This window comes from Brachyhypopomus gauderio, chromosome 19 (assembly GCF_052324685.1).
Source record: "Brachyhypopomus gauderio isolate BG-103 chromosome 19, BGAUD_0.2, whole genome shotgun sequence".
Taxonomy (NCBI): domain Eukaryota; kingdom Metazoa; phylum Chordata; class Actinopteri; order Gymnotiformes; family Hypopomidae; genus Brachyhypopomus; species Brachyhypopomus gauderio.
Window position 1 is genome coordinate 4,382,845 of NC_135229.1, and position 16,372 is coordinate 4,399,216.

General features: G+C 49.4%; 1 protein-coding gene across 1 annotated transcript; it reads right to left on the bottom strand.

Moving 5' to 3' along the window:
* Window positions 1-1,115: 1,115 nt before the first annotated feature.
* On the bottom strand, window positions 1,116-16,360 carry npc1 (Niemann-Pick disease, type C1). Its single transcript, XM_076982097.1, has 25 exons — window positions 16,217-16,360; window positions 13,359-13,487; window positions 12,357-12,463; window positions 12,064-12,227; window positions 11,726-11,893; window positions 10,950-11,199; window positions 10,721-10,806; window positions 9,903-10,270; window positions 8,801-9,027; window positions 8,531-8,631; window positions 8,297-8,399; window positions 7,728-7,917; window positions 7,457-7,639; window positions 6,789-6,903; window positions 6,439-6,566; window positions 6,017-6,151; window positions 5,835-5,924; window positions 5,398-5,588; window positions 4,894-5,009; window positions 4,488-4,617; window positions 4,105-4,305; window positions 3,738-3,969; window positions 3,506-3,619; window positions 2,710-2,872; window positions 1,116-2,464 (listed from the first exon to the last, which is right to left on the bottom strand). The coding sequence occupies exons 1-25, from the start codon at window positions 16,286-16,288 to the stop codon at window positions 2,382-2,384; spliced, it is 3,846 nt and encodes a 1,281-aa protein (XP_076838212.1). The 5' UTR covers window positions 16,289-16,360; the 3' UTR covers window positions 1,116-2,381.
* Window positions 16,361-16,372: the final 12 nt, after the last annotated feature.

The window sequence follows — 16,372 nt, forward strand, 5'->3', positions numbered from 1 at the left end:
GAAGCAGGGTGAAAGCGCGGATTAAAGAACGCTTGAAGTGAAAAACAGATGAGATCAGATGTTGGGGAGGAGACAGCTCGCCTTTCTCTTCCCCGTCTCGGTCACAGCCAGTGCTGCTGCTTCTCACGGCAACGCACCTGGCGGCCCGCGACTGGGTCGAGTTCCGCCCACACCGAACCGCCTCTAGGGGGCGCTGGGATCGGGGCGGCCCAATCGAGGTTTGGAGGTCGTCCTCGTCCGTCGTAGGTAGGGTCAAGGAGGGGGGGGTTGGGACACAGAAGTGGGGTCAGTAGGTTAAATGCTTACATAATATTGGGAACTGAATCTTCTCTGAGTGTCCTAAAGCAAAAGGCCAGTGGGGAAAATCAATACTTCATCTCCTCTCCATCATGGAAGGGGGGGGGGGGGTGTAGAGGAAATGCATCAATAAAAGATGAATTGGCAGCTTGCACGACGGCTCTGAAGAAGCCAGTCGGCTCAGGTCGGTCGTTGCTCCCGGTTCTAACGGAGTGCGAGTGATTCAGACCTCTGGGTTCTGAGTGAGGATGAAAGAGCTGTAGATGAAGCTCTTCCCACAGGGCTGATGTCTCTGATAAAGCAGCCACCAGGAAGACCTCGTTTAATCAAGTTTAGGAGGGGAGAGATTAGCCAACTCAAAATTCACGAATGAACTACTGCTCCATTACAAAATAAGGTCAACAGAGACCGCAGAAAACCCAAATCAGTGCACGCTGCACTGCAATGGTGCAGATAAAATAGGCTATCTAGCGCCATCTTGTGGAGGAACAAGATAAATCAAACAATTGCTGCTAGAGGTTTGTTTCTTTTTCTAGACCACCACATTATTTAGAACTCGTATTCAAAATGCTCGATAAAAATGTCATTGGTTCATTCCCCTTACCAGCTTTGTGTGGACGTGACTAGAGAGACAGGTGTAGAGATATTTACACAGGCCGTTTCAGCAAGGGGGATTAAAGCCTCTCTGCAAGCTTTCAAATTGTTGGTCTGCATGGGCTAAATTTGTTTTAGCACTGAACTATTGCACTTACTACTTCTGAAGTGAAGCACGCAGCAAGGACCATGGAGGTGAGCAGTAACGTCACTGGAGCCAGGAATTACAAATCTGAAGCACTTTTATTCAAACAAAACAAATATTAGATCCATCCATGGAATGCAGACATTATGGTAAATGTTCATTAGATTAAAACTGTAAAACAAACAAACAAAAAAACTGAACAAAAACACCAACCACATCTCCAGTAATTCTCCCAAACCTCCTGCCATTCTTTAAAGGTCAGATGCATTAATGGAAACAGCACTTCCTGTCATGCGATCAGAACCTAACAATGCACTCCAAGGTATTCAACCCCCCCACCCCTCCCCCCTAATGCATTTTGGCAAGCAGACACGACCACAAGGTCTTTTAGCCGACTAACCTAATTGGCTCGGCCAACTGCAGTGTCATCCATGCCTCCGTCAGGTCAAGACCCCTCCCTTTACATTAGTACTAGCCTGACCCCCACCACAGTCTACTGTTGAGGTATACTCTAGGGCACTTCAGAATTCAGTCAACTCCCCAGTGCAAACGTACCTGACGATAAAAAAAAATTGTGGTGAGCCAATTACTGCTTCGTATAAACTAGCCCCCCTTCCCCAGGTAAATGCCAACCATCTGAGCGTTCAGTGCCGATTCCTTAATGCTAAAGCTCCCCATAGAAAGAGGGGGGGGGGGGGGGGAAAACCCAGTCCAAGAACATCTGTTAATCACACCGCCCTCCACCCCCAGAGTTATTGACCCCCATGTTATTATATTTTACTTCAGCTGGTCTTATTGTGCAGTGGGGTCAGTAAAAAGCATCAAAGTGAGACTTCAGTTCTGGCAACTGCTTAGCATGACGCCACTCCACCGATGATCTTGTTAGTCGACGTTTTGACAGAATAATATTACGATTTTTCAGCCTTTACTGTTATACTGTCAAAACAGCTCACTCAAATAAATAGTCAAGTCAGTTTTTAAGAGGCATCTTATTCAAGTACAAAATGTCCACCATTTCCAGACTGGCTTATGCGCAATGCTGCAAGTCTGCAGTTAAGTGTATTGTTCGATTTGCATACTAGTTTTTCCACATCTACGCTGTTTTTCCCCCCGGCGTTCCGCCAAATTTCACTACGTTCGTCCCGAGGGACCCAGTGAGGAATCCCCGCGATCACGCTAGCCAAGACTTTAGTTTCCCATTTTTTTAGTGCTCCCAAAGCGAATGTCCTGAGTTAGGGTCTCTGTCGAGGTGTGCACTTGTGTTAGTGTGTGTTTGTGTGTGTGCGCGCGAGCTTGTGTGGAGGGGGTGGGGGTCGTGATGGGGCCTAGGCTTCCCCCAGTGCAGTTAGTGGTTGAGCAGGTGTTCGCGTTCAGTCCCCACCAGTCTCCTGTGGGCGGCCTTCACCTTAGCTTGATTCACCGATGGTCCTGTGGGAGGAGGGGCAAAACCTTTCACTCGCAGTGCTCAATATTCCTAAAAGGAAAGAGGTTTCTAGAAGCTTTTGTCCAAGATGGACAATGTCCAGGTTAAAAGGAAGCATTAATGAGAATTTGATTTATTGCATATGAATATTAAACTGGGAATATTTATTGCTGCATTCTGGACCGCATGTCCCGCCCCCACTGTGAGACGAGTGCTTTTGATTGGTCTGCGGCGAGTTCTGGAGCGGTACCTGCGTAGCTGAGCAGCACGGGCAGGAAGACGAGGCCGTGAAGCGCCCCTAGCAGAACGATGGCCAGATACATGCGGAAGTAGAAGACCTGGAAGATCTGGGACTTGGAGAGCGCCAGGATCAGGATCCCGCCAAACTTGGTCAGCGTGATGCCGCTGAACACCTGAGGGGGGGGAGGAGACACGTCTCAGAGGAGGGGCTTAAAAACACGGCGGGTCACCTTAATGAAAGTTCCTGGTCTCGGGACGCCATGAGAAACGTGGAACACAATACCGATTCGTGAATTTGTTCATCAAGTCATCGCATCAAATTCACCAGAGCCCAAGACATGTAAATGAGACCATACATATTAAAGACCCAAGTCAAGGGAGCGATGACTGATTAACCCCGGTTATGAGACCAGTGGAGAGCAGATTTCTAACCTAAAGCAGAACATAATTGTTTCTCATCTCTGTCTCTCTGCGTTTATAATTTTGTCCTCTGCAAAATTTGCCACTATGCAAACTCCAAACAAACCAAAAATGTGAGGAATTCGTCAATTAACTATATGGGTCATTTTACTGAAGACTTTGTTCGCACGTCAAGTCCGCACAAAATGAAATCAAAATAAGATCATACAATCCACATCTTAATGGAACATTTACCACTGGGAAGATTCCATGGCACTATGATATTAATGGCATGCAAAGTCTGGCCCAGTGTGGGAGGAGCCATTGTTTCTTTATTCAAATAAAATACATGGTAATTTCCTGCATGCACTCTCTTGACAGCACGTGAAGGGTGTGGTGGCACTTACAGAGCTGCCCATGTGTGACAGAGCCTCCTGGGCACGCTCCACCCGCAGGTCCTTCGTGCTGACGGAGAAGCCCCTCACTATGTGACTGCAGAACTCCACCGATATACCACAGCTCTGGGGAACGCACGAAAGAATGCGAAAAAATTCAAAAGCCCAAAGTGGAACCATGGAAGAGTCACATGACACAGCTGGAGTGAGGCTGGCCCCACCCCCTGGCCATAGCTCCACCCACCATGACTAGGTTGACGAGCGAGACGGCGTTGAGGCTGATGTTCCACAGCCACATGACGCCGAACATGTTGATGAGGATCATGGCGATGGTGAGCGAGACCAGCGTGGCCGACCACAGCTCGAAGCCCAGCAGCACGGTGCTGACGGCGAAGATGGCCGCCAGGGACACGCCCAGGTTCAGCGCCGTGTCGTGGGCGATGGTGAGGTACTGCTCGTAGAACACGTAGAACACGCTACGGAATGCACAGAACAAGGCCGCTACATTTCTATACGCGTAATTTCTTATACAAACGGTAACGTCAGTTTTTACGAATGTAAACAGGAAGCGAGTCGTCAGGGAGGACGCTCTGGGCGTGGCGTGAGCGTACCTGTAAGGGAAGACGCGGTAGGTCTGGTTCGCCAACCCCATGGAGAGCGTGATGTTGTCGGCCAGCTGCCGGGCCATTTTCATGGCGTTGATGCTGTCGGCCGACGTCTTCAGGATGGTGTGGTAGCTCATGAAGTGGGTGGCGCCCACGTCGGTGCCATTGCGCTTCAGCTGCACGGCGGTGCTGTAGGCAGCATGCCCCCTGGTGGAAGGGAGCGGTAGTCGTCCATCATTGTGTTTAAAGTATATTGCAAAAAAATAAACTGACAGCAGAACGTAGCAGTACAAATAACTACAGCTTTCGCATAGCGCAACCCGTTTCCAGGAGAGGTTCACGTGAGAGGCCGCCCACGTGGCCGGGTCTCACGTGGGGGTCCGACGTACCCTTTCCCGCACTTGATGTTGGGGTTGTCGGAGAGGAACATGGGGAGGAAGCGTGTGAAGTCAGTGCCGTTGGGTCTCCGCTTGCCGTCGGGCGTCAGAGGCCTGCAGCGCACGCACGAGTCGTCCACCACTGTAACACGTAAGCAGACGGCCAGGCGGCCGCGGTCAGGACTCCACAGGACAGGAACAGTTCAGCAGGGCGTTTAACTGTGGGCTAGTTAGCGATTTAACCGAGGTGAATCAAGATTATTACGGTTATTGTCAGTAGAAGTAATAAACTGTCAGTAAGGCCAGTGCCACAGAACAGAGTCCCCAAAACTTCAAAAGGGACTTAACCATATGACCCTACGCGAGGGTCACGGCCCCTCAGCCGAGCAGCTCGTTGACGGGGAGGTGAACGGTGTACCTGAGGCGTTGCAGAAGGCTCCAGTGGTGTTGTAGTATCGGCAGCAGGACGACTGAGGCTTCACCCAATCAAAGTAATCGTCCAGCCAGGAGGAGGGAGTCGTGCTGATCTTGGTGCTGCCACACACACACACACACACACACACACACACACACACACACACACACACACACACACACACACACACACACACACACACACACACACACACACACACACACACACACACACACACACACACACACACACACACACACACACACACACACACACACACACACACACACACACACACACACACACACACACACACACACACACACACACACACACACACACACACACACAAATCTCTTTACCATTTTTTACTTGCCCATCTAAATTTTTTTGACAGGGCGCAAGGGGCCCATGTTAACCGTTCACACTCGGAGCAAGAGGCTGCCGTCCTGGTGAGCCAACCATCAGCTAGTGAAGTGGGACGTGTGTGTGTGTGTGTGTACTCACTAATCACTCATGAGGGACGCGGTGAAGATCTGCTGGATGAGAGAGTCGTTGTTGCAGCCCACGCCACCGCACACACGGTTCTGGGCGTTGGACGTGCGGTAGTCGTAGCCGTCCTCCACCACGAAGTAAACCGGAGGCCCCGTGTGCAGGTAGGCACTCAGATTTCCGAAATAGTCCAAGACGAACGAGTCCTAGCCAATGGGCAGCAGCGTACACGGCGTTAAAAACACGATTGCAATATTTAAATCAAACACTTAATGGGAATGGCTGGGATTGGTCGAGGCGCTGACCAATCAGTGTATGCACACAGCAGCTTTCTGTACAATGAACAGCGTGATCAAGGGTCCCGATATTCGGAAGGGTTGGAAGTAGTGGGGGGGGGTGTCAGCCTTTTGTGTGGCCGATTATTTCAATGGGACGGAAATTTTAAGGCTTACATCCGGCATGGAGAGCTGCTGGTCGAGGCCGATTTCCACTTTATCGATGACGGCTATGCTGAAGGAGAGCATGCCCACAAACACGGCGACCTTGGAAAGAACACATGTTTACACAAACACGTGTCAAAACAAACATGTACAGAGTAAGTGTAGCAGCGCAAGCAACACCAGAAGCCACCTACCACAAGGGGGCGCACCCAATCCGTCAGAATGAAGGGAGCGTATATTTTCTTAAAGAAGTAGAAGAGGATGCCATCGGTCTTCTCTTCTGGCGCGTCGGACAGTTTGATGCAGCACATGATGTCTAGGCGATTCCTCTGAAACACGAGGGTGGGGTTGTTGCAGCTTACTGCTCAGAGTAGCGGGCATTCCCCAACAGTCATCAAACTGGTCTTTTGGGCAAGTACTGGTTCTTCCTGTAGTAACCTATCTGGCTGGCTTTACGGATGGATTTAGTCCAACTTTACCTCAGAAAATTCTTAATATTGAAATATGAAAAACAAGCAGTTACAATGAGCACGATCCTAGAACAAATTACCTCACAGAAAGGGGAAAAACAAAACAAAATATCACTAAATCACTTCAGGACGCATCACATCCTCACCTCCTGTCTCCGGATGTCCAGACCCAGCAGGGAGACAAAACAGCTGATCTGCAGCAGGAAGTCAATGAAGACAGCCAGGCCGGCAAAGAGCGAGAACGTCCTCACTGCCGGCATGGTGGACAGCGCTCCTGCAGGGACGGGGACAGAGACGGAGAGTCAAAACAAAAACAGGATCTGCACATTTCTGGACCGTTGCAGAAAAGAGAGAAAGGGGACAATCTGTTACAGTTTACTAATCATCTCATGATGCTGGCTGTAAATTTTTACAGAAGTGTAATAGCATGGTGTGACCACTAGAGGACGTCTACGAAGGCACGAGCCATCGCCAGGCCAATCTGCAGGGTTGTCACCTAGGAAGAAGGCCACGGTCTCGGAGAGGGAGGAGAGGAACATGCTGGGGGCAACATCTCCCAGGATTCGTCCGATCTGCTGGTGCAGGTCCTCGTGCTGCATGCGTTCATCTCTCTGCGAGCAGAAAACAGGAAGAGCAAACATTCATCTGGTACCAGAATCTCCCCCGGCTCCCCTAGTCAGGTGCTCACTACGTTTTTCACAACCAAATGCTTTTTTTCCTGACCACGCTCAATCTCAAAGCTCCACCGGCTTTGTAAAGCTGACGAATATTGTTCTGTGGATCAGAACAGCAAGAGGCAAAGTCACTGTGGTGCTTCAGCACGTTTGCTTATCAAAACCGCATTTGTAATCATCAAGGGCCTAAAAGGTGGGCCGTAGCTTCAGAACCTGCCCACTGCCGTCAGAGATGGAGTGAACTTTCGAAGAACTGAGGAAAAGGGAAATGTACCTTCCTGAAGGTGGCACAAACACAGACTCTGAAACTTGCAGCCACGTGGGCAAAGATGGAAGTGAAAAAGAATGAGGAGTCACACCGATACACGTCAAAAACAATAACAAAATAAACAATCACACCAAGTGGACTTTGCCCTCGAAGATGAGCGAATGTGCATCAGAAATGCCCAGAGCAAGACTGGCCTCGTCCGAGGTTAGTAAGGACACCAACCTGGAAGGTCTGCACGATGATGAAGATGTTGTCCACCCCCACGGCCAGCACGAGGAAGGGGATGACCTCGATGACGATGAGGGTGAGGGGCACGCCGGCGTAGCTGAAGATGCCCAGGGAGCAGACCACCGAGCTCAGCACGATGAGGATGCCCGCCACGCCCAGGGAGATCTTTGAGTCCACCTGGAAGACAAACGATGCTTTGACGTCGGGCTCGATCTCTACGCTTCAACCCCCAAACGGAGAACGCCACGAAGCTCTTGCTGCTCACCAGGATTCTGCTGAAGCTGTGGATATGGCCCAGCGCCAGCGACACGTAGATGAACATGATGGCGTAGCTGAGAATGATGGTGCTGATGTCGCCGTTGCTTTCGCGATCGATCTCGTCCTCGATGCTACGCTCGGAGTTGAAGGCCACGGTGAGGTTGGGGTTGCTGTACTTCTTCAGGAAGCTGACAAACCTAGAGAGGGAACGAAGAGCGCGCGGGTCAGAGGTCAAGCACTAACGAGGCAGTCATGGCCTGGTGGTAGGGAACTGGTCTTGTGACCGGAGGGTCGTGGGTTCGATTCCCAGACCGGAAGCCATGACTGAGGTGCCCTTGAGCAAGGCATCTAACCCCAACTGCTCCTCGGGTACCGGGCAAGGGCTGCCCACCGCTCTGGGCACGTGTGATCCACAGCCCCCTAGAAATCACTAGTGTGTGTGTGTGTGTGTTCTAACTGCACAGATGGGTTAAAAAGTGGAGTACAAATTTCGATTGCAGTGTAAAAACCACAATTGACAAAAATACGGCACATTAAAAGGGTGCAACGTGCGGATTACACCGTGAAAGCACTCACTCCTTCTCCCAGGCACGAGCTCTGCCCAGCTTCTCCTCGTCATGGAGGTAGTTGTTGACAGGGAAGGTGATCACCAGAGCAGTGGCGTTGCTGTAGGCCGTGCCTGAACAAGGAAAGGTACATATAAGACTCCAAACAATGTTTTGCAGATGAATGAACACACACACAATGATCCGTGTGTGAATACGCATCAATAGACAATGAAGAGGGGAAAAAATTTAAATGTGTCCAGACCTTCATAGCCTCCGAGGACCAGCCAGGGGAAAACGGGCCCTCCGAAGGTGCCCATGCAGGGGTCATGGAAATGCCCCATGTCATCAAGAGCTACCGGTGAACTGGGGCAGAAATGATCAGACAAATGAGGGAGAGTATTTAAAGGATTAAAAAGTACAAAACTTTTTGATTTCCTCTTGCAAAAACAGCACAAAAAGGACACAAAACAGCATCATAACAGAGCACATTAGTCAACCTTTCGTGCTACTTAAAGCAGCATGGGTACCCTACCTGACGCAGTACAGGAAGTGAGTGTGGTAGTCGTTGTAGATGAAGAACTCGTCCCCGAAGGTGTGGTTGAGCACGTCATGGCTGTTCTGGAAGTAATTCAGCACGCTCAGGATGGTGCAGTTACTGTTGTAGGGAGCCAGCGGCGACATGCAGATGTCCTTCAGGGTGACCTTCTCCCCTTTGTGATCTGCCTCAAGGTTCTCGATGGCAATCTGGAGATCCAGGACCTTGGCAGAAGAGAAAGATTCCTGGATACAAATCTTCGTAACAGCAAGCGCGGTCGTACGATCCGATTGAAAGAATCTCTTCTGCAGCCCCAGGTCTCAGCGAAGTAGAACTTCTGCTAAAGGCAGCACACAACACCTTCGACAAGGCCAGTTCTCATTTCCATGATGCCCTAAAGATACTTTAAACCAAATTGAATGAGAGAACACACATTTACTTACCACAAGAAAAAAAAACCCAAAATGCCGCATGTACCTCACCAAGGCTTCCAAGCGACAAAAGGTTACAAGGAAGAGAGAAACCGACTACTAAGGTCATTAAGAGTTATTGGTCGAAACAAAACGGGTTCCATTTGAGAACAAACGCCTCACTATTACTATTGTGTTTATCAAATAAAATAACCCCCCCCTCACAATGACACCATTTAAAACATGGAAGCATGATTCAGTATGCGACATGTACCAAGTTTACAGGGAATGTATATCTGCTCACTGCCCATGTATCCACACCTGCTCTTTTTAAATACGCTCCGTTATACATGCAATGGGTTCTAATTGTATATCTGTGGACCTGGGGAGCATGCACACTGTGTGAGGAAATAGGATCATAACGCTAAGGGATCGTGTGTTTCTTCGCTGTAGCTGTAACCAATGGGCTGCTATAGTTTTATGTACTGGAACCCTGAACTGTTGGGCCATTCATTATTGCAGGTCATTTAGGAAGGAGGGCTTCAGAACCATGGCAGAACTAGACAGACACACGAGTTGGCTGGTTTGTGAGTACGTACAATTAATGCAAAAAGATCTGGTGACTCCTAGCTACAAGGCAGGTAGAGTAGAGAACGTATATGTACCCAGATTACCCAGCATTCCCTCACCTGAAAGAGCAGATCCAGGGTCAGAATTGGTGCGAAGGGGATGTTCGGCCCAGACATGGGCTCAAAGAAGGTCCAGTTGGTCCGTGGCGTAGTGATTATGAGCTGCTCCGTGCGGAAGAACGGGCCGAAGTTCTGGTCGAAGTAGTCCTTCTCCTGCCGGGCGCGGCTGGTGGGGGCCGACCACAGCTCCACCGGGTCCGTGGTGACGCGCATGTAGACGAGGCCCGAGGAGCAGGCCGCAATCAGCACCATGCTGACCGTGATCACCAGCAGGGGGCGCCGCACGCAGAACGAACCCCAGCGGCTGAAGAGCTCCCGCATGGCGCTCTCAAAACGCTCGCCCAGGAGCTCACTGTAGCTCACCTGACCTACAATAAAAGAAGTTATTAAAACATTACAAAAAAAAAAGTAATAAAAATGCTGCCACCATTTGTTGAATAGTCAACAGGTCGTTGAGACTTGAACTACCCCAACAATTTCAATACATGAGTGCTAGGGCCAATAATTACCTTAGCTACTCCATAATTACATGAATTAGACTTGTTACACTTTTATGATAACAATGGTTTATGGTCATCATACATATTTGATTGTGAAGGTAATAATGTCAGTCTGAAGTGTCAAAGTACAGCGCTGCCAGTACTACAAACCACTCGAGTGGCTAAAGAAACTAGAAACTGGTCAAATAACCCAAAGCCAATGAAACTAAGGGAATGAAGTGATTTGGAGAACCGAGAGAGAGAGAGCAACCCTTTGATACTGGAAATGGCAAAGATACTACGAAACATTTAATCTGTAGCCACTGAAAAGAGGCTCACCAGAAAATTTGACAGACTCATCATTCAAGGAGAGGGGCTGGTTGCTGCCCTGAATGGGCCCGTACTCAGACGTGATGGTCCTCTTTCTGAAATGAGGAAAACGGCAAACATCAACAAAGAAGCTCCTTAACAAGGTCCTGCGAGCAGCTTCACAGACAGCTTCAGTCATGCTTCATCTGTAAAAATGCTTCAAATCCTCATTTGAGCGCTCTGCCCCGTCCACCCTCACCTGTAGCACCACGCGCCGAGCAAGACGCTGAGAAAGATGAGGAGGAAGCCAGCGTAGGAGATGGCCATGATGACGTTCATGGCGTCCAGTCCCAGGATGACCCAGGGAGGCGGGGGAGGGGGAGGGACGGGGGTGGGGCCACACGCTCGACTGCAGTCCTGACACGAGCAGGGGGCGGAGCCATCGTCCAGCGGGTCGGTGCAAGCAAACGTTTGGTTGTTCATCGGGGTCATCCCCGACACGGGGTCATCTGGTCAAGCACAGACATGAACAATTAAAAAGGGCTTCATCCTGTTCTCAGTTCTCGTATCTAGCGCTGCGTGGACGTTAGGACACTGCGCTCAGGTCTCGTGGGAGCGATGAGGAAGGAAAAAACAAGGTGCGAGACTCTGCCGTTCGGCTCCTCTGAGGAGTTTTGCTACAGCTGAAATTAGTCACAGCTGCAGTTCATCGCAGTGCTGATGGGGCATCACCCCAGAAAAAACACACGCAGGACTCCTAACCCCTGCACCCATCAAGCCAAACTGCTATTTGAAACAACTTACCACGTTATGGTTGTACCATGACATTAAATCACAACCAGAGTAGCAAAATCATTCATGCAAAGTACATCTACTTCCCCACGATGCGCCCCCGCCACCCACCCCAATACATAGTTCTTGTTTATCATCAAGTGCCATCAGGCCACCAAGTACCAAAGTTCACTGCAGCAACTGCATGTCAATGACCAGATAAAACAAGCAGGGTCCATGGAGGGAGGGAGCGTGTGCTCGTACCTGAGAAGTGGGGGTCGATTTTAAAGGGCACCTGCCCGTTGTTGATGTCGAACAGGTACTGGATCCAGTTGGTGGCGGTACACTCGCTGCTGTCTCGGCCACACAGCAGACTGAGGGCCTTGACGTTGCTGGAGGGAGCTTCCACGTCCATGCAGGCGTTGTACATAGCTGGGGGGGTCGGTTTCAACAGAACCATTTTAGGAAGCAACTAAAGGCCTTGGTCATCTGAATCGGGTGCGTTGGGGGTGGTCAAACATGTGCACAATGGACCATTTCTAAGCACGGACCCAGATGGACCTGGGGCTGCTGCCCTTCGAACGCACGTGCCGGTTCCTCACCGTTAGCGAAGGTTTGGCTGATGTAGTAGGAGAGCTCCACCACGTTGGTGAGGTTGTGGGCGGGGTCGGGGGAGAAGTCCGTGGCGTTGAGGAAGAGGCTCTGGTGCGGACTGCACGTCAGCTCACAGAAGAGGGTCATGAAGTTGAAGAAACACGCCGGGCACCTGGCGGGTACAAAGAAGCAACAGGCTTTTATCCTTTAGCACCCGACTTGTGGGCAGCAGACTGAGTGACTGCATGAGGGTCATAGTTCTAAGGTAGGCACAAATTACACTGTAAAACCATACACCTACCTGGACAGGTACTGCAGGGGGATCTGGACGTTGCCTTTCAGAGTCTTGAGTTGTTGGGCGTCACAGCATACTCTCTGGTCTCCGTAGGCCAAACCCGGACAGATCTCCTGTAGACGGGCGGAGACAGGCGGAGCAGTTAAAACCGGCAGCGTTCCCCAGTTGTGCCTACACGCCATTTCTGCTGAAATTTGGAGGATTCTGTAATGCAAGTCCTACTAGCAGAACAAGTCGTTGATGGGATTCCGTTTACGAGCTGAGGGGGCGGGGACAGAACAGTCTGGTCCTTCAGTGTTCTACAGCGTTACTAGTAAAACGCCGCCGTGTATGGAAACGTTAGCCAGTGTAGTGAGACGGTGTGATCTGCTTCACTGAAGAGATTTTGGTGGAAGAGTGTGACAGAAGGCCAGATGTTAAAAAGGACTCACTATTGTTCAAAGCTTTGAAAAGGTTTCTTCACTACACCGCAGATCATCTCACTATTAGGACGTAATTATAAAAGACTGAATCCATTTCGTTGCAACTTACATGCATCAGATGGGACGCTCTGGTCAATATAGACTAATCAAGTTACTTCTCTCCACAAGTGCCCCACCCTACAGGTGCAGGTGGTAATGGCTTCATGTCTGGTTTCGTCACACCTCAATGCATGTAGTGGCGTGAGTGGAAAGGTGAAGAGTTTACCAAATAAAGGCAAGAGCAAGTTGTCTAAAGCTGATCTGAAACTCTGCCCACTACAATCCAGAAAACGCTTCTCCAGATTGCTTTAGCAGTCAGCGGCACTTGCCGACCGAACGGACCACGGCACCTCTGTACCACATCGGTCATGCATCGTTTCTCCAATGGAGCATCAGGAATCTTCAGCTGTGCCCGTTTAGCTGCGTCCACAGCAGGTGCGTGATGAAGGTGGAGTGAGATTAATGGTCCGCAGGCTTGAACCAGCCCTTTTTGGCGAGTGGGTTTCGCGAATGGGGGAAACGAGAGGACGTTGTTGACTGCGCTCACCATCAGGAGGTCCTGCCCCTCCTTGGGTAAAGGTTTGGCAGGCCCAGTGTAGTTACAGTTGTACTTCTTCGCCGGGAGGATCTCCGAGTTGCCACATTCGCCGTACCAGATACAATGCTGCGTCTGGGCCTGCGAGGGTGAACAACACACACCAGACACATTTAGAGGGAAACGGTACAGGACGGGAATGACACGTGGGCGCATGTCCCCATACTACACATGTAATCTGTGACTGTCGGTATGACAAGTGGCCAACTCTGTCCACAACACCGTTAGGGAAATCTACGGAGTTTAATTATTTAAATTATTTAATAAGGGGAGTCTGAGACACCTGCATGCTCCAATGACCTTTTGTGGATCTATAGCTGTAGATTATATTCATGCAGTTCTTGAAATACACACAATCAGTTCCTTAAAGTGCTTCTCATTTCCTCATTTACATCTGTGCATCTGTGGTTGGGCCTGCACTGTACACATTTTATACGTTCCATTTATTTCTAGTATATTTTTTTAATAAAGCAGCTGTTCTGGACCGGACTCTCTGGACCTCTGTGAAGACCTAAAGGGGAAGCCAGATAGTGATCTTAGATCACAAACCAGGATTATAACACTGCACGAGATCCTGTGGACTGACGGACCACCAACCTAACCAGACAGGCAGGCTACACGATTCTTGGTTTTGAAAGAGAAAAGCAATCTGACGAAAGCAAATGATTCACTCGGCATGTGATGAGTGTTTGCGGAGCTCAAAGCCAGACCGGGAGAGTCCAGCAGCGCACACACAAGCGCATTGATCCGCATACTTGTCTTATCTGAGCCTGCAGTCACGCGGGAATCTGAGGATTCACCTCGTAACTCTTTCAGCCATGTGCGCTCGTGGCCGGGAACTCTGTGTGCGCACTCTACGGGCTAAGCCGCCGCGAGCGACAACCGACCGCAATTTGAGAAAAGCGGATTCAGAGTCAGCGGTACCGTTTTTTCCCCCGCCCTGCCTGCCATGCGCATGCTTACATCCTGAGGAACCGCAGCACAGACCATCGCTGGGTCAGGCTTCCTTTAGACCTGGTGACGCTCCGTTAGCGCTGACTCGACCCCTTCCAGGCGCTGTGACTAAGATTAGTGCAACGTAAGCCTGCACACATGTGATCCCACTGTGAGCCAATACACACCACTGCAGCAGACTACACACTACATTGTCATCATTTTCCCCTTGGAGACCAAATTTTCTGGCATGAAAAATTGCAGTAAACACAGAAACTTCCCTGATATGTCTGCTATAATGTGCATACTCGTGGTACATAAACGTTCTATTAAACCAATTCCGCTAAATGAAGTGCAAATGCCACTGTAATGAAACATACGATATTCAAAGCTTCACAGGAATGCAGTGTGTGTGTGCGCGTGTTTGGAGTTCCTAGATGGTGGATTGCCATAGCAATCCAGTCACGCATGCAAACATAACGCAAAAGTTTACATGACCACCTTTTAGATCAACTGTTTACTACTCCTATCGAATTTTACTTGCCAGCACCCGTTATGCAGCTGACAAAACGAAGATCCTCAAATGTACACGCTTTGTACACACGTGCAGAACCCCTGGTCCTGACCTACACATTCATCAGTGGATTTACGTGGTGGAGAATGTTACAGCACCAGTGACTCATCCAGTCTCCCACAGCAACTCAACATGTAAATACAACAAAAGATCGTGCTTTGATTTACAGACATGGGCTATTCTGAATCGAAGAAAAAAAAAAGCCAACTCGAGTCATAAACCGGTCTGACTTGAATTGTGACAAAGTGGTCATTATAAGATGGCCAAACTGTGGACCTGAAGAAAGGCACCACTACCCCAGGTCTCGCCCCAAAACCCCAGGTCTCGCCCCAAAACCCCAGGTCTCGCCCCAAAACCCCAGGTCTCGCCCCAAAACCCCAGGTCTCGCCCTCGTCTGATGGTAAAACCCCATGTGTCTTGTGCTGGTGTATCGCATCAGCCTCGTGGTTCATCGTGTTATACATTCATATGCTCTTGTGTTCAGAGTGCTTTAACTTCAACACCTTGCACGTGCAGATCAAACATGCAGCCTCATAACTAATTACACGAGCACGTGTACAGGTGTTTCTAATTAAGCACCTGGGTGCGTCTTATTAAACCTTTAAATTATTTATTTTGTGTCTAAATGTCCCCCACTTCCTACGTAACCGTTGTTTTTTAGGGGCACCTAAAATATATTTATTTAGATATTACCACAAAAAAAGCAACATACAAGAAAGTTTCCGTTCACGTTTGGAGACTTGTTACATGAGGACTGGGGTAATTAAACACGTCCACTCAAACCACCTTCGATATAAACGGCATTTTGGATTTATTTAGTGTTTAAGAAAACATGCTATATTAACAATATAGCAAAGTACGTTGATGAAATAGTGACAACTGGACTTAAAACACGACTCTAAGTAGGTAATAACTGTTGTGGTGTATTTCACGGCTCCAGTAGGCAGTTGGTTAATTACTTAAATGATAATTGCCTTAATTAACTTGATAACTCAACACCGCCACGATGGCGTGACCGGCCAACCTCCAAACACCAGATTTATACTGACTTGTCTCAAACAGCTGGACAAGAGTTTATATAAAACGAATCCAGGGATAGAATCATTGAACATTTATCCGTCTTAATTGACACTAAACCCATTATCAACACATACAGTCCAGACACCAAACCAGACCCGCGTTCGGTTCTGTCTCTTCTGGAGTGTAAACAGTCCTCATATCCCAACTAAACAACCGCAAATAAGTTGAGATCAAACTTCTTATCCCCAAAACCCACAGTAATTTATCACTACGAGTAACTCACCCATCGTATCTCCGACAGTACAACTACAACACCCAGGAGCGAACAGACGTAGGTTCTCCTAGAGAGAGACATGGTCCCTCTGCCACCAGACCAGGACCGTGTAGGTGCGCTCAGGCGACACGACTCCACTTCCTGTTATTATGGACTAGCCGAGCC